At 40.0% G+C, this 18,989-nt stretch overlaps 1 protein-coding gene across 2 annotated transcripts in view; it reads right to left on the bottom strand.

Moving 5' to 3' along the window:
- The window catches only part of HOOK3 (hook microtubule tethering protein 3), a 104,345-nt gene that overhangs the window by 10,014 nt on the left and 75,342 nt on the right, over positions 1 to 18,989 (bottom strand). Inside the window, exons 16-22 of one of the 2 annotated variants that reach the window (XR_014327086.1) lie at positions 15,011 to 15,098; positions 10,327 to 10,361; positions 5,991 to 6,073; positions 4,811 to 4,911; positions 3,459 to 3,563; positions 2,555 to 2,626; positions 398 to 1,972 (exon numbers count right to left, since the gene is read on the bottom strand). Coding sequence is in view for 1 of the 2 variants with exons in the window: in XM_082863888.1 (XP_082720014.1) it covers positions 2,555 to 2,626; positions 3,459 to 3,563; positions 4,811 to 4,911; positions 5,991 to 6,073; positions 10,327 to 10,361; positions 15,011 to 15,098 (484 nt within the window). In the remaining variant the exon portion in view is untranslated. The remainder of the gene's footprint in view (positions 1 to 397; positions 1,973 to 2,554; positions 2,627 to 3,458; positions 3,564 to 4,810; positions 4,912 to 5,990; positions 6,074 to 10,326; positions 10,362 to 15,010; positions 15,099 to 18,989) is intronic. The other variant, XM_082863888.1, reaches the window with a different exon arrangement.

The following is an 18,989-nucleotide window of genomic DNA, read 5'->3' as shown; positions in this document are numbered from 1 at the left end:
AATTTCATCGCGCAGAATTTGTTACCTGACGACATAAGGCACAATTAGGAACGTTCACTCTGCTCATGATAGATTAAAATCTTAGAGACATTTAAGTTCCAACAATTAGGTACAAATCTTTTGGAAAAATTAAGGCTTAATTTTCTGAATTTACAATAACCCAAACAATAGATTATAATAGAGATGGATCTTTGGAATGCATCGTCCATACTCAATCATACATACTTCCCTTTCGAATCAAATGCATAAAGTGATTTTCCAAGAAAAAAAGGGCAATTGATTGGTAGCAGTTGATTCACGTGGGGATATGGAAATCAGAGGGTTTAGTTAGAATAGAAAACCACAAGAGCACTTGTTCTTTCTTAGGGTGGAAAGTCACACCAGGTATAATACATACCACCACGCTGCTTTTCTTCACAGGCACACTTGTTAAGGGAAGTTCCTGACGGCTGGCCCACACAGCGGGCCCAAGGAGCGCAGGGGTCCTTCCCGAGGACTGGAGAAGGAGGCCTACCCGCTTAGAAGGGGGACGAGCCCACCTGCCGGGCCCAGGGCACCTGAACGGGAGGGAGAACCTGTGGCGCTCTCTAAACGCGGAGGAGTAAACAGTGAGGACCCCGAGTAGATCCGGTAAAAAGGGTTTCGGTTCTCATTTAATAAGCTAGCGAAGAACCCTGGCCAGAGAAGCAGGAAGAACTGGGAGCGGCAGCTTTGTCTCACCGGTGATTGGAAGCGAGATGACGGGAGGAAGCGGACGCCGGCAACAGGGAAGGAGGAGAAACAGAGCCGGGAGAGAGGCGGAGCAGGCGCCAGAGGCGCTGGGCAAACCCGCACAGAAGGCAGAAGGCAAGACAAACCTCCCAACTCCCGTCAGCTCCAAGGAAACTGGGGTCATGGCTCTGCGTTTCAAACAGACCCCAATGCACAACATTCTCCACTCTCCCCACGAGAAAACCCAGGATGTGCTTTTTACTCAGTTTGGAATTAAAGCATTTAAGGATCTGAATAAAATGGACAAATCTGTTAATTTGGCTACATAAATTAACAATTATATTTTATTTAAAATATACCTTTTTAACTTTCATATTCTAAACAACTTATTCAAATTCTAGACTCCCCTTCAAGATCTCAGTATCCATCATGAGGCCATTCCCTGAGATACTTAATACCTTTTCCCAGCACTCACCATCCTCACTTCCAGTTCGGTTGTCTGGGATGCAGAACTTTCTGAATGTATGTATGAAGCTGTTACCGGCTACCCTATCTGAACATAACTTGTGTGATCCTACTGGGAGTTATTCCTTCACTCTCCGCAGAGCTGAAAACTAGGATTCTTCTTTAATACCATGTCACAGAATAAATCAGTTTTGTTCCATAAGAAACACAATATGTGAAGTCATAAAAATCAATCAGGTATATGAAATCACTAATACGGACTGAGGGGCAGAGCTCCCAGATCGCTAACATTAACCTTGAAGGAGGACGAAGAGAAAACAATGTGGGTGAAGTCAGGACTAGTTCCCAGAGACCTTCCTTAAACACAGGTTTTTCTTATTTTTTACATTTTAATTTTCAATTAATCTATATTTGTTAACAGTAATGGTAATGTAAACCCAGTATGATTTCCTTTTTTGTTTTTTAAAATTGTGATAAAAATCTTAAATATGTAGTACCAAGGCAAATATAAATGTGGACATGTCATAAAACTGTATGAAATTTAGACAAAGTTCAAATCACATTATTAGGAGACCTGGGACATGAACCTTTCAGACACAGTATCAATTATAACGGTAAAATGGTATAATTTACAATTGTAATTGTAAAACGGTACTGTGCCAGTAACACAACTACAGGGTCAGAGGGGTATGATGAAAGGAATCTGGTCCAACTTCCTATCTCAGGCAGCTAACGCTTTGAAAAGGCAGAGTGGTCTTATTGGGAAGAAGAACAAAGCAGAAAAAGAAGAAAAGGTCTAAGAAAAAAAATATTGAAAAAGTACAGCATTCTTCAAAATCCATAGCTCTTCATATCCAGAAAAGTCTTACTGAAGCCCAAAATGCTGATAAGCATTTATTTTCCCCTGCAATACGTTTAAGTTTTTGGTTGTAAAATTCAATTTCAAAACCTTCAGCTGTTCAGGGTCTAAGACTGTGAACATTTACCAAAACGTGAGAGACAGTTAAACTATTTTCATTACAAGTACCGCTCCTGCAAAGGCACTGAAATAGTACCACAAAACAAAAGCTACTGTATCTGTGTTTAGATATTATTAAAGTCCCTACCACCCGAGAATAAAATGGTCCTGAGAGACAGAAATCTTTCTATCCTCTAGGACAGGGATAATGATGTGTCCACAATGTTCTAGCCCCGTTTACGGTGGTTCCTGTATCTGCTGTTTGGCCCTAAGATCAGCACTAGGGTTTTGTTAGTGTGTGTTAGGACAGTAATTACTTTCAGATTCATTTGGTAGAATTAATTCTACAGTAAAGGGAGTATAATAAATGATACATATTCACTGAATTTCGTAATATGTTTTGACGTGTTATTTTCTTACCATATTGTACCAGGCACTAACAATATATTTCTCCTCCATCTCTCTTTGACTCTTTGTTTTCTCATATTCTTTCTAAAAAGCAAGCACATGTAAGCATGTTAAGATGAAAAACAATTCAACATAAATAAAACACTCACAATAAACTATCTAAGTTCACGGGCACAACTCTACAGTCAGCTCTCTATATCCATGGGTTCCACATCCACGGATTCAACCAACCCCAGATCGAAAATGGTAAAAAAAAAACAACCCACCAAACAAACAAAACAACCAGGAAGTTCCAAAAACCAAAACTTGAATTTGCCACGCATAGGCAACTACTTTTTTTTAAAGTATGGATATCTTTTTTTAAAATTAATTAATTAATTATTTTTGGCTGCGTTGGGTCTTCGTTGCTATGCGTGGGCTTTCTCTAGTTGCGGCGAGCCGGGGCTACTCTTCATTGCGGAGCGTTGGCTTCTCATTGCGGTGGCTTCTCTTGTTGTGGAGCACGGGGTCTAGGCGTGTGGGCTCTACTGCGCAGGTTCAGTAGTTGTGGTGCACAGGCTTAGTTGCTCTGCAGCATGTGGGAATCTATCCGGACCAGGGCTCGAACCCGTGTCCCCTGCATTGGCAGGCGGATTCTTAACCACTGCGCCACCAGGGAAGTCCCCATAGGCAACTATTTACATAGCATTTACATTGCATTAGGTATTGTAAGTAATCTAGAGATGGTTTAAAGCACATGGATGATGGGCTTAGATTTTATGCAAATAACCACATTCACTACTTTCTACGAGGGACTTGCGCATCCATGGATTTTGGTAACTGTGACTCGTGGATGTTGAGGGACCACTGTGCACAGCAAGGCTTCTAGAATCAAAAATTTAAAAATCAAATGTCTTATCATATTACAGTAAACTACCTCCAATGAATAGAATTGCCGATCCCGTTCGTGGAGCTGATTTTTAAGAGCTTGTATTTCTGGTGCTGCTCCTTGATTTTGTTTAGGATCTAAAGTACGGATAACCTGCAAAAAGTAATAAAAGAAAAACTTTAAAAGTCTCAAACCCAAGGAGTGTAATATCTAAGGAAGCAGTCATTAAAAAAAAAGATAAACCTTATGAGACTCAAAAGTTATCTTACGTGGACACTTTAAAATCTGAATGTATAAAATGATATCCAGTTGTTACAATTCTTAATTATATAAAAATTTAAAATTATGTGAAAGAGTCAGTGATAAGAAGTAATTCTGGCTTGAAATTAATCACACTACAGCAGACACTACTGACAGCAACCTTCCCTTTTCCGTTCCTCTGACTTGGTTCAGGGGCCTCTGCCTCTGACCAGATGTGCGAGGATGGAGCGGGTCCCAGTGGTCCACAAGCCTGTCTCTGTGGTCCTTCTCCTTTGCCAGACGCTGGCTTTACACACAGCCTGGTGACACAATTCTAGCTGGCCCACCAGAGGGCTTCTGGGAAGGGTCTTTGCTTTTTGGCTCAGCAGTTTTACTATCAAAAATGATCAACCCCATAGAAAACTTGAAAGAGCAGAACAATAAAAACCCATTTCCTTTAACCCGGATTGACCAACTGCAGCACTGCCACCTTTGTCTCATGACACATGACCCTCAAACACTTCAACATGCATCTCCTTAGACTAAGGACATCCTCCCACAACATCTGTAAGAAAGTGAACCTCTCTATAAGTCATCACGATTCAGCCCAAATCCACATTTCCACAGGTGTCCCCAATCCAGGATCGCTGCATTTGGCAGGGAGGTCCCTTCGGGCTCCTTTACAGGAGAACAGCTTCTGGTGTTCCATGATGCTCCAGTGCCTATTTCTGCTTTCATAATGTGGATTCTCATCCCAAAGTCTGGATTTATCTGATGCTTTCCTGAAGGTGTTACTTAACTTGCTCCAGTAACCTCCTTTTCCCTGGGAACTGGAGCTAGGCCAGAAGCCCTGAGCACTGCCGACAGCAAGGCTCATCTGGAGACAGAGGCAGGCCCTCCCGCCCGGGCACAGCCGATTTTGATAATTAGGCAAGGTGGGGCTGCCACTCATTTCCTACATAGAAGGGTGATTCCCTCTTGGTAACGAGTAAGTAACCTGGGGCCGGGGCGACCTGTTTTGATCACGGCCTCTTGCTCTTTTTGTCGAAAGACTCCTCGTGTCCTTCTGTGTGAGAGGTCACCGTTCAGGCACTGTATTTTGAAACATCAGCGAAACACAATGAGAAAGTGCAGTGAGAGGCCCACAGACTCACACTTACACTTTTGGCTTTCTCTAAGTATTTTTTATATCTTTCTTCCATTTGTTTCATTTCCTCTTCTTTCTTCCGTAAAGCTTCTTGTAATTCTTCAATTTTTAAGGCTATCGGTGAGAAAAAAATTAAAAATTTTTTAGACCTAACAACTTGAAAATATTTCAACTGACAAAATAGTAAACAGCTTTGAGAGACTGTTTTGTCTATACTTATATATAATTTTATTTTTTTAAATTCACAATTTTTTTAAACAAAAAGCTTTTCTTAGAAATAAACAAAAACTACACTATGGAAGTGCACAAATTAAAAAGTATTCATGGATGGCTGAAGGGCTAAACAAAATGTGGTCTATTTACACAAATAGTTGATTATTCAGCCTCCATTCTGATACACGCTACAATATGGAGACATTATACTAAGTGAAAATGAAAGCCATTATGTGAAGTGAAAGAAGCCGGACACAAAAGGACAAATATTGTATGATTCCACTTATATGAATTACCTAGAAGAGTCAAGTGCATAGGGACAGAAAGCAGAACAGAGGCTACCAGGGGCTGGGAAGAGGGGAGGAGGGGAGTGTTTAACAGGTAGAGAGTTTCAGTTTGGGAAGATGAAAACGTTCGGGAGATGGACAGTGGCTGTACAACAGTGTGAATGTACTTAACATGTCACTGAAAAATATACAATGGACTGGCCAAAAAATTCGTTCGGGATTTTCATCGCAACTCACGGAAAAACCCGAACGAACTTTTTGGCTAACCCAATACTTAAAAATGGTTAAAATGGTCATTTTTATGTTATGTATATTTCACCACAATACTAAAAAAGTAAAAGTCTGTGTCCTTCTCCCACATCCACAGAGAAGAATTAATAAAGTCAAGCTACAAACGGGTGTAAATATCAACCAAAGGAAAAGTCTGGCTGACTTAATGACACTGTGAAAAAAATTTCATAAAATATGCATTAGCATCCATCATTAAGGAAAAACTCACAACTAAATTAGAAATTTAAGAAATACTGTAAAGATGATTATGTGTGTGTGTGTGTGTATACTCTTTCTGTGAACAGGGCAAATTCCTTAATTGCTAGAAAATATAATAGGGCCTATTTCTAAAAAAACCAAATTTTATTTAAACTCATCACTAGCGCTAACCAACTGAAAACTACGCTAATTGGGAAAACTCACAGCTGTTGTTAAATCTCGGCTCAAGGTCCTCGATGATGGCTCTCTTCTTCTGCAGCTCATTATTGGCCTCATGCAGCTTCTCTCTGTAACAAAAGATGTTAACACTCTTACCTACTACTGTTTTGCATTTTTTCACTTGAAATGAAAGACATAAATTCTTTCTTTATGGGATACACTAGCATAGCACACAAGTGCTATGAAACAAAGATGAAAAGACTAATCCAACATAAACGTATTTTCTAAATGACTAAAAAATAGAGACAAAAATCTCAGAGTTTGAAATAGTAGTCATTCCTTTATATAAACCTGCACAAGAGGTTAGAAATAACTTAATGATCTTTATTGTTTCTAGGAATAAGGATATCGTAAAAATTAAATTTAAAACTTTGCTGAGGTTTTATAATGCAAAACTCTTGCAAAAAAACTGAAGCTCCTAAAATAAGAATAGAAAGAACAGTACACGCCAATAAAAAAGAATAAATTAATGGTACATGCACCCACGTGGAGAGATATCATAGAATAATGCTGAATAAAGTCAGACACAAAAGGATAATACTATATGATTTTTTTAATATGAAGTTCAGAAAGTGGCAAAACTAACAAAGGGTGATAAGAGATCAGCAGTGGCTAGTCTGGGGATGTAATCAATTAATTAAAAGAGAGAACAAAGAATCCTGGGGTGTTGCTGGAAACATGCTATTGATCTGGGCTACCTGCCTATGTAGGAAAACACTCATCAAGCTGTAGACCTAGGAACTCAGGATTTGTATACTTTATTGTAAGGTATATTCCAATATAAAAGTAAAAGAATGAATGAACAGAAGTTTTTTCCTAGTATTTACATAATGTGTAATTCTCTATACTATTTAGTGCGGCACTCTGTAATATGAGAGGGAAAAAAGGCTGCAAAAATTGGAAAATACAGAAAAACACGAAGAAAAAATAGAGTACTTTGTTATGTCTATTTCTGGTCTTTTCTATGCATAATACTTTAATAAATCTTTGTTGAGGGTATACACACACACACACACACACACACACACACACACATACACACAGACATGTGTTACACAAAATAAATATATACAGTTTAAATAAGAAAAACTAAGCCCAGTGAAGAAAAAGGTTAAGAAATAAAAATTATCCCAGAACCTTAAAAATCCCATGTGTTCCTATCTCTTTCCCAGTGGTAACCAAAATCAAGAATTTTAACCATTCTCATGATTTTTGTGATGGGCCTCTGTGTATATTCCTGAACACTACACATTGCTTAATTTTGCCCTATTTTTACTTTACACATTAATTATACTGTATGTACTGTTCTGTGACCTCCATTTTTTACTTAACACTCTGTTCTTGAGATTCATTTATGTTCATGTGTTAGCCCTGGTTTATACCTTTTTATTGCTGTACAGTGTTCTATTGTTTGAATATATCCCAATCTATTTATCATTTTACAGTTGGTGATATTTGTATTGTTTCTGCTTTTCTGTGATTAAAAACAATGTTCTTTCTTGTTAAACACACAACTTGTGAGGAGAGAAGTGTGTCCAGACATTACCCAGTGCTCTTGAGCTCCTATGTTGTTTCTACTTCTGGCCATGAAGGTATGGATAACTGTTACTGGACTTGCTCTCCTGCTAATAACAAGTAGGAAGCTGGGCAAACTATGTAAAACAACTGTTTCAGAAGGTGGACAGTAAGCAGTACAAGATTCTGATCCTCAGAGAAAGAAAACCAGAGTGGGAATCCCTATGATCTCTCTGGCTTTCTGTCTGCAGTCAGGAGGAGATCACAGGAAGGGTGTGCCCATGCCCCTGAGCTGAGGACAAAGAGGTTAGAACGTGGGGAGGCAGATGCGGCTAGAATTTTTGGAGCACAGAGTAAGAGATGAAAGAGCTATGTAAGAAAAGATCACCATAAATTGGCATATGGGTGCGCTTAAGTGTTTGGATTAATACTAAATTGCATGTTTCTAGGAATGGACACCACGAGGTTTGTCAAGGGACAACTACAGAAGAATGAAAAATTACTGGGGCTCTGAGAGGGAAAAATCCCGAAAGTCCACACATTTGAGTTCCAACTAGTCAGAGTTGTGTTCTCACTGAAACTGAGACATTTGGTAGGGACCTCGAAGTACAGAGCTTTTCAACTGGGGACAATTTTGCCCTCTTGGGGCTGTCTAGAGATAATTTTGATTGTCACAACTTAGGAGGGTGTTACTGGCTTCTAGTGGGGAGAGGAAAGAGATACTGCTGAATATCCTACAATGCACACAACCACCGCCTACAACAACAACAAAAAGTCATCAGAGGGAAATGAATAATAACTAAATAAACTACCTTATAGTCACTTTTTAAAAATAAATGTTTGAAACTGACAAAAAAAAACCCCAAAACCCCAATGTTCTTTCACACTTTCTTCTAAATGTCTCCTGGTAAACATGGACCACAGCATCTCTGGGAATCTAGGATATACATAGAAACGTAGAATCAATGGGTCACAGAATATATGCATGTTGCAGTTTACTGAATAAACTGATGTATATCCCTACCAGCAGTGGATGAGAGTTACCAGCACTCAACATCTCTGGCAATACTTAGTATGTCTGATTCTTAAATTTTACCAATTTGTTGTGTGTAAAATAGTCTTGTTGTAGTGTTAAATCTGCACGGTCATTCATCTTTTGAGATGTCTGTGGGCTCTGTGGTAGGCTGAACTGTGTCTCTGAAAAAGATATGGTGAGGTCCTAAACCCCAGAACCTGTGAATTTGACACTATCTGGAAATAAGGTCTTTGCAGATGTACTTAGTTAAGATGAGGTCATACTGGATCAGGGTGGGCCCTAATCCAATTACTAGTGTCCTTATAAGAAGGCCACGTGAAGATGGAGAGAGAGGTTGCATCTATACACCAAGGAACACCAAGGGTTGCTAGCAGCCACCAGAAGCTAGTAGAGGGGTACATGGAACACATTCTCCATTAGAACTTCTAGAAAGAACCAATCCTGCTGATACCCTGATTTCAGACTTCTGGCCTCAAGAACTGTTAGAGAATAAATTTCTGTTGTTTTTAGCCTTGCAGTTTGCGGTAATTTGTTATGGCAACCACAGGAAACTAATACAGGCCTCATCTTCACTAATAAATTCTTTTTGATGAAGATTTTTACCATGTAAATGAACACAGAACAATGGTCAGACAGTAGTTTTATAAAACCACAGGTATTCTATTTTCTGCAATTAAGGGATGGGAAATGAAAAAAGGACAGAATTCAACACTAAATTCTCACTGCTGGTAACCTCACAGTGGCTGGAAGGTGACAGGTGCTGTTCTGGTATTTTAAGAACCTGCCCAGTGATAGACTTGCCCTAGGAGCGTCTCACTTTCCCATATAAGAAAGGAAAGAAAGAAAGAAAGAAAGGAGGAAAGAGAAAGAAAGAAATTAGGATAGCACGCAGCAAACTGCCAGACTACAGAATTCTTCCCAATGGCCACTATGGTACCCACGATGTCTGTTTACCACAGTCTAACCCTGTAACGCTCCACCAGGCTGGCAATCCATGGGCACCCACACTCAATGTCTGCAAGGACAGAGTTTTGCCAGAAAGTGATAGGAAGGGTTACAGCAGTTACTGGGTGCAAGAAAAATTACAAAACACTCCTAACATTGTCAACCTCAGATATGGAAGAAGGTTTCTTCTTCATGAGAAAACAACTGTAATATTTAAAAATTTAATCTTTTAGATCAAAAAGTCATGTTCAGGTATGTTTGCAATTCAAGGAAATGTTTGAAAAGCTGCTACTGATAAGCTGAATAATACTTTAAAACATTTACATAAAAAGGAAGCTTCAGCTGGCCAGACTCTAGAGCTGGAAAATTCAGCCCGCGGCCCGTTCCTGCATAGAAAGCTTGGTTGGGACAGTCACAGCTCTGGTTTACATACTGCCTGTGGCCGCTCTCGAACCTCAGAGCTAAGTGGTTGTGACACAGACCACTGTCTGCAAAGCCTAAAGCAACTACTCTCTGTTCCTTATAGAAAACATTTCTGACTGCTGATCCAGAGGGTCCCACACTCCTAACTGGGATCATTAAATACTATCGTGAAGACATAAAACCCTGGAATCTCACTTGAGAAAACAGTTCTAACACAGTAATTGTTTTGATTTGAGGACCTGGGGTGAAGATGACCCTTTAGATACTATTAATGTCTCCTATAATCTTCTATACCTTCAGGGCCACCCATGCCACTGCCTAGATACTCTGTAACCACCAACACAAAACACTGATGTTTCACTGGACAATGTAACAATGAGCCTCAATAGCTTTTATACTTACAGATGTTCTTCAAGCTTCTTTTTTAGAAGAACTGACTGAAAATGGAAAATAAAAAAATAGTTTATTACTTAACATTTTAACTAATAAGCTAATTTTAAAAAATTAAGAATACAGTAGTAAATAACTGAGTGAGCCCTCAGCAAGTTCTCTGGTCAAAGAGCTGAAAATACACAATGTACCCAAGTTTATTTCTCTTTGATAAGGGAGACAGCAGCCTATAAGTGATAAAAACGATCAGTATAAAATACCCATAAACTGTATGTCTGAATTCTCTATTTATAGTCAGGGAAATGAATAAAAAAGCCACTTATGTACAGACCTAATATTCCTGGATGCAACAGGCAAGTAGAACTCTAATAATAATAGACGGTCCCTAAGACACTTTTTATCTGCTATATTTTCCTTGCATCATGGGATCAACTTCCGTAAACACTTACTGAATTAATCAGAAGTTTCTGATATGCACAGGTTGCAAATAGTTTATGTGACAGGATAGGAACGTGAAAGATGGGATATGCACAGCATTTAATATGCTGGAGAATGCAGCTTTGACTGGGTATTTAAAAAAAGAGTCTCCTGAGAAGCAGGAGATCAGAACTGACCTAAAATAAACAAAGAATAACGGCATTCCATACAGGACCACCAGGTTTCATAATTAAACTCAACGCTTGTAGGGTACACATTACTAATGAATTCTGTGAAACAGTTCACGTTGAGATAAATAGTTACATAATTAATTCAGCCAAACCCAAATAATACAGACTTAGGAAACAAACTGTCCCATCAGTCAAGAGCAGCACGGAGGGGAACATACCCGTCACACCGGGCTCTTCCATTTTCAGTCCCCTGACTTGATAGTGATTACTGTCATCGCTTATTCGAGCCCATTCTGACACAGCTCTGGAATATTCAAATGCACTTTTTTGCTGAGTATGTCAACTACAGCTAGGTTAGTGGACCACAATGTCCTCTACCACTGCTTCCCCCAAACATAGAGAAAGATGATAATCCTGTTGACTTTTTATTTTTTAATAAATTTATTTATTTTTGGCTGCATTGGGTCTTCGTTGCTGCATGCGGGCTTCTCACTGCAGTGGTTTCTCTTGTTGCGGAGCATGGGCTCTAGGTGTGTGGGCTTCAGTAGCTGTGGCTCGCGGGCTCTAGAGCGCAGGCTCAGTAGCTGTGGTGCACGGGCTTAGTTGCTCCGCGGCCTGTGGGATCTTCCCGGACCAGGGCTTGAACCCGTGTACCCTGCATTGGCAGGCGGACTCTCAACCACTGTGCCACCAGGGAAGTCTCAACCCTGTTGAATTCTGATTACTGCTCATTCCTTCTCCAGTACAGAGGGTAAAATGAAAATACTTTAAAAAACACCTTAGCTTTAATTGTGCATTTCTGTCTTGATTAGGCTCTATGCAAAATTAATTTTTAAATCTGAGATAATATATAATAAAATGATTATGTAATAAGCAGTTAATATGCCAGGCACTCACTCAAGTTTATCATGTGCACTGTCTCATGTCAACCTCACAACCGTGAGTGATACCAGCCCCATCTCATGGCTGAGGGAGGTGAGGCTGGGGAGACATTCAGGGGCTTTCCAGAGGCAGATCCCAAATTAAAACCCAGGCCTGCCAGACCCCAGAGTCTATGCACAGTCTTCACCTCCAGTGAAGCCTCTCCAGTGGAAGACTGTTACTCATAAAATGTGGCATCAGGAGGCCAGACTGTGACAGCAAGCTAGCTTCAAAATACTTGATAAAAACAAACTAGTTATAACAATGGGGGTAGGAGCGGGATGGGAAAAAAAAGGAGCAGAGTTACTTTTAGCCTGACCGGTTAGGTTTTTGATATCCTTTAAGTATCTTAATTGTAAAGGGCATAAACCTATAAGTAATATTGGTATATTCCTTTTGCATAAAACTCCTGTTAATTTAAAATTTCAACCACATCAACTATGATGGCAGATAATGTATAAATCAAAAAGCTCTTCAATATATAGAAATGAATAGGAAGCCATACTTACAATAGCCTTGAGCAGAAACCATGCCAAGAGACAGAGAGGACATATTAGTATGAAGCAAACACAGCAGCCAATAGAAGGAACGATTTAGTAATTCATGAACAGAAGTAAAAGACACGCATTTTTTTTCAAAAATGTACATTTTTCTTTCTTCTATGGTCTCCTCATCCTGTCTTGTTCTCTGGAGTTTTATACACTGTGGCTAGCTCAAATTATCCATATGCCTGGATATAACAATGCTTTTCTGCTTCCATGCTAAAAATAAATGACATAAAAATAATAATAAAAATGTGCAAATCACGCTACTCTGACTTAAGGTCACATGAAAGGACTGTGCTTTTGATAACAGAAATGGGCAGAAATTACGTTGTTCTTTAGAGAGGATCAATTCCATTTGGCAGGCTGCTCTGTGCATTACATATTCCTGAGAAGCAACACTGTAGGTTGGGTGAAAAGAGAGGCGACAACAACATTGAACACCTGCCGTGGGAAGAACCACACGTCGTGGGTCACACTTTTCTCCACATTATGCTGAGCCCGCCTTCAGAATGAGGCAAGTTTCTATCTGAATCTTTACAGAGAAAACGGCTCTGAGAGAACTTTCAAGAATTTAGAGCAACACATCTCAGCATCTGAGCAGTCAAATAAATTGACTAATTTATGCAAATAGCACTTTTAGGCCTGGGAACTCATTTCTGAAATATGGCCTCTTAAAGCAATGACACACAGCATATTTAATTAGATTTGATAGCCACAGTGATATCTAATCAGGTTATGTAAAAAAATGTTTTACAGAATAAATACCTTTCTGTATGTTTAAATATAAGTAAGAACAGTAAGTATAATGGTTATTAGAGTCTAACACTAAGGTTGAGTGGATACTGATGTTTCGCCATTTTTACTTCCTAGGATCTGCACACCCTTCCCCTCTCTACCATAACAAATCAACAGAAAGTCTCCTCAAAGTTTTCGAGACCAAAATGAAGTCTACATTTACCTCAGTTTAAGAGACCTAGTGATTTCACTGAACTAAGAAATGTTACCCGCTTTGGTTCACTGCTAAGACCCTCTTAGTTTTACTAGTATTTTCATACACGAATGGTGGTTTTGCTTGTGATTTAGCATTCTGGATAAAGGCATGCTTGAAAGTAAACCATGGTATTTCAAACTAGTTCCATTTTAATAAGGGGATGATGTGGTTTAAATGTTGGTGAGAATTTTAGGAACTGGGAATCAATATGGGGATCTAAGAAGAACTACCACCACATCAGAGGATAAATTACAGCCCATCATCTCAGAGAGCACGCTGCCAACAAAAGCCAGATGGGTGCATAAGAAACTCATAAAATTAGGTCACCAGTGAGCTTTTTATACCTCACACTCTCAGGTTTTAAGTAATATGCTGTTTTGTTTTTACACCCTCTTACGTTACTAAGGCTGGACGGAACTAGATGTGTCTACAGTTTCGACGCTGAGTGCCCCAAATGACTCTAACAATGAAAACAACCAAATAGGTTTATACTCAAAAGCCAGAGTTACTCTGGCAAAAGGAAAAAAGTTATCAACTGACTGAAGCAAAGATTAAACTTCAGTTGTTATCCCCTCTTCACACTGGTTTTGAGCCCTTTTACAGGAGCAGCTCTAGTGTATACAGCTCATTAAATGTAAGGGATTTGCAAAACATGATTGATTTACGCCTGCATCAGAGCCTGACTACTATGAGCTGCCCCAGCTCACTGTGTGGGGCGGTGAGCATGGCGAGGTGGGGAGGACCCTGTTCCCGCCTCGGCACACTTACTCTTTTCTAGGTGAGTGCCCGCCGAGCAGGCAGGGCTAGGGCAGAGGGGCAGAGTGCTAAGGGAATATTAAAATAGGGCAGTGAGCTTATATTTGAGAGAGAGAGAGAGAGAGAGCGTGCGCACAAGCGGGGGCAGGGGAGTGTGTGTGTGTGTGTGTGTGTGTGACAATGTGCGTGTGAGTGTGTGTGTGTATCTGTGTGGCGGGAGGGGCAGGGGGAGAAAGCGGGATTCATAAACCTAGAGATGGTAGCATTTTAGAAATGGCATTATTTTCTTTTTTTTTTGCGGTATGCGGGCCTCTCACTGTTGTGGGCTCTCCCGTTGCAGAGCACAGGCTCCGGACGTGCAGGCTCAGTGGCCATGGCTCACAGGCCCAGCCGCTCCGCGGCATGTGGGATCTTCCCGGACTGGGGCACGAACCTGTGTCCCCTGCATCGGCAGGCAGACTCTCAACCACTGCGCCACCAGGGAAGCCCGGCATTATTTTCTTAAAATCAATTTTACAACAAACATTGCTACTTGAACATGCTAAGTTTCTATCAGCATTTTTTTTTTTTTTGACCAGAGGGAAAAACCTATACTCTGAATACTGAGGTGAGCACATGTAAAACATAAAACCCCAATTAATTCTTCAGCTGATAACTACAAGTGAACTTCTAATTCCCAGCAGGATGAATCTGAAAGAGACAATAAAGTACTGTCTGGTCCTTTTTATAAGGAATGTTAGTAAAAGGAAAACACTGTTTCTTTTCTATAACCACTATAAATACAATTATTTTGATATAGACCACCAAATAAAAGTTATAGCTTTTCTTAACATTATGAAACTGTTGGACCATCACTGGTACATATTAAGACTTACATCTTCTGCCTTTGAGCCTTGATCCTGTAAAGATTTTTGCAATTCTTCGACTTGTGACTGTACTTCTAGAAGTCTTTGATTCACCAGCCTAGAAATCAAAGGTACATTCATTTTCCAAGTTCTGACTAAACTTATGCCTTTTGCCTTAGGTTTTCACATTGGTTCGAGAAACAGTATAATGAGAAAAACAAAGTCTCATGTTATAGTCGTAGTAGCTCACTTTTCTGGTTGTTTTTGTATTGCTTAAAATGTCTATAATGATATCCAATGCAGTGTTTTGGTGGACACATTTTGTTGAGCTGGTATATTTATACACATGTATTCATCTGAAATTCACTTCACTATAGGTTTGTTCAAACTGAGTGTCAGGCACCACACTCAGCATAGTGCTAGCAGACCCTTGCACTCGAATTTAGTGGGGAGACAAAATGTAAAGAAATAAAATATGAGCTAAATACTTCAACACAGCACACAGAGGTACACACAGGAGTGACGGCTGCTCAGAGAAGCTAGGACTGCACCTAACTGCGTGGAGGAGTTGGGCTTCACTTGAATGGAGACCAGACAGTAAATAAAACGCTTATGTGGTTAAGGGTGGAAAGGGGATTCAAGACCGAGAATTCAGCATGTCCAAAGCACACAGAAAGGGAGCGGGTACGAAGAGTTCAGGAACTGTATGGCTGAAGACCAAGTTATGAGGTGAAGGAAGGCTGGAGATGAAACCAGAGGAGAAAAGGAGAGGCTGGGACACCCCTCTGAGAAATGCAAATGTCTTTTTATTTATCCTATAATCGGGCCTAAAATTTTGTTGGGATGGGAATAGCCCAGCCAGCCTTTAAAAATGCTGATTCTGGAGCTCAATCCCCATAAATTCTCTAGATCATTAGGATGCAACATTCAGGGGACCAGTAGGTCTTGGACGATGTGGTAGGATCAGACAGTGTTTCAGAAAGATCACGCTGGTGTGAAAGCGGAGGAGACCATCTGGGAAGCCCCACCGGGGCCGGCACAGTGATCACGCCTCCCCCTAAAACAGAAGGGGGCAGAGGCGGGGTGCATGGAAAATGCAAAGGAATACAAGGAGCAAAAAGTAACTCAGGAGTCCGGTCTGAGCTACCAAGGACCATTTACTGAGAAAGGGAATACAGGAGGAGCAGGCTGAGAAAGGAGCACAAAGGACTTCATTTGGTCTTTGTCGAAAATGAAGTGATGAGAGATGCCTGTCGAACAGCTGGACACCTGCACCTGAAGCCCAGCGGGAGGGCTAAGCCGACCCTCCAGACCCAAGAGCCGTTCGGCAATGACTGAAGCCACGAGCATGAGTAACAGTGGCCAGAAAGAACGTGAACCAGCTCGGAGGAGGAACAAGAGGGGCCACGGCAGACCACCAAGCAAAGGGCTGAAAGAGGAGCCTCGCCCTGGACAGCACTCCAAGGACTGGGAGAGACACAAGCGAGGGCTGTTCCTGAAACTGAGAACAAGTCTGCGGAAGGGGAAACGATCCACAATGAAAACAGTAAAGAGGCGAGGAGAGATAAAGTCCTAACTGCTTCCACTCGACTGGCTAGTGAGTACTTGAGTAAAAGCCAGATTGCTCCCAATTAAGGACAAAACAGGGCAATGAATATTGAGAATCCAAATAGCCAAGAAGTTCAGGAAGAAATTTTTTTTACTCAACAAGTGACAAGAAATTCTTACTGTAAACCTCTAGGTTCTATAATTTAGTGAGAATCACAGTAAAAAGGCAATAAATCTATAATAATAACTGATGTTTTTCACACAAAGGAATCTGTTTTTTCACTCAGTGAAAGAATTATCTGAAAACTCATATTCAATATGGAACAGAGGTACATAAGTACATTGCTGACTGTAACTTTGTTTAATCTTCTCAGGAAGCAATATGAAAAATATATCAAACTATAAGGCTATTTCAACTATCCATCTTAGACATTTTTGAAATTAATCAGTCAAAAAATATTGTTACTAGGTGGAGGCCATCATAAATATCATAAAACATAGTCTAACATATCGATTAAAGCATGGAGCATACATGTACACACACATGTATGAACCTATAAAAATATATCTAAATATATACGAAAAAATTTCAACTACAAAATAAATGAGGATTATAATGCTGACCTCATGGGGTTGTTTAGAAAACTAAGTAAGATAATATATAAAGGGTGTGCACATAGCAGGTACTCTATAAATGCCTCTACTTTCTTTCTCCCCCTTCAAGGGTTTAGTTAATCAACATTTTAATCCAAGTCTAATTACATATAGTTGTCAAGGGGGTGTAGGGAGAGGGTGAGCTTGAGATCACAACCTACTCTGAGAGGGAAGGGAAGGAGATCACACGTGCTTCCAGAGAGCTCCCCAAGCCATTCCAGTACGGCTCCTCTCTCGACCCTTCATGCCTCTCCTTACATTGCTTGAGTTCAACAGGTGTTACAGATTTTAACAAATACCAACTTGTTGGGAAAACTAACTGGAAAGGACTTTGGAGGTTTACTACAAACCTCTCCTTCTACGGTGACATATGGTGGTGAGCAAATAGTATTTAAGGTCGTACAGTTATGAGACTAAGTAGAACTGAAACTCTGCTTTCTTGGTGCTAACCCAGTGCTGTCAAAGAGTAAGAGGTTAAGGTACAGACCAGGTAATGTAAACACTTACTAAACTCAGTAAGAACAAACTTATGATAACTCACTTAAGAGTAAAGCATCCTGTGAGGAGAAGACAGGGAAGAAAACGTTTTATAAATGTGGCAGAAGATAAACTGGCAAGAAAGAGGTTAAGTAGAGGCTTTGGAGTCTGGTAGCCTGGGTCTCAGCCCAAATTCCTACATGTGTAAAACTTTAATAAAGTAAGACCGCATGTTTAAAACACTTAGCACAATGTTTGGAACAACGCTGGAACATGTTTGGAACAGCAGTTTAATAAATGTTAGCTGCTCGTATTACTAGTATTACTGTTACAGATCATAATACCCACAGATGGCTATAATCTAAAGGTAAGTTATCATCAGTGTTGTAATTTAATAAACAAACACAGCTGTGAATAACAGGGATTTAGGAGGTAACCAGTCATCTACATGCACGAGTCCTCTACGAATGACAGCTGGCTGTTCTATTTTGAAGGAGAAAGAGTAATACCTGTAAGGTCTGTGACAAACAAGGCGAAGTGTTACAGAAAACGCTGTAGGTGTTGATTCACTGATAAGAAATTAGTGTTGGGAGAAGGCTCTCCCCACTAAGATGCTAAAAGACAGTGGAGGCCAAGGATGAAGGGGGTAACTCAAGGTGCCCTCACCATGGGCTCTGCATGACTGCCTGCTGTTTTCTACAATTCCCATTCCTCCTCCTTCCCTTTTTCCACTTTTTCTAAGTATTTTAAAAAAGTATTCATTATCTATGCTCCTAAGAAATGATATAAAAATGTCTCCTTACATTTATGCTTAATTATGCTCTAATAATCACCCTGGTATTTACAGTGTGCTGATTCTCCCTCAGCAGCTTTAAAAATTAAAGTTACAGGAAGAAGGGTAGGATATGTAAAACTATCGTAACAATTTTGACTCTCAAGACTGACTCACACCTGGGAAATGCCAAATCAATCAGGCAGAATAAGCAAAGAATCTGTAATATCACATAAACTGTGAAACTATTTATAAAATTGTCAAATCCCTCACAAATGACAGAATATCACAGCTCTAAGAAAAAGAAAAGACATCATATGTCTGGTATTTAAGAAACATTTCCAAAAAGGAAAAGAATGAGAGGACTGTCACAATAAAACATAAAAGTAGCCCTTGCCAGCGCAAGCTACTGGTTTAAAAGTACTTTGGACAAACTGCCTACTGCAACACTCTTAAAACTTACAAGCAGAAAGGTGATGTTTTGTTAAATTTGCAGATTCTAAATTCTCAAAATAATTGAATTGTTCATAAAATGGATGACTTCCTATCAGCGTCACA

This window comes from Leucopleurus acutus (assembly GCF_964270905.1).
Source record: "Leucopleurus acutus genome assembly, chromosome: 21".
Classification (NCBI taxonomy): domain Eukaryota; kingdom Metazoa; phylum Chordata; class Mammalia; order Artiodactyla; family Delphinidae; genus Leucopleurus; species Leucopleurus acutus.
Note: the sequence above shows the minus strand (reverse complement) of the source record. Positions and strands in the feature narration are given on the sequence as shown.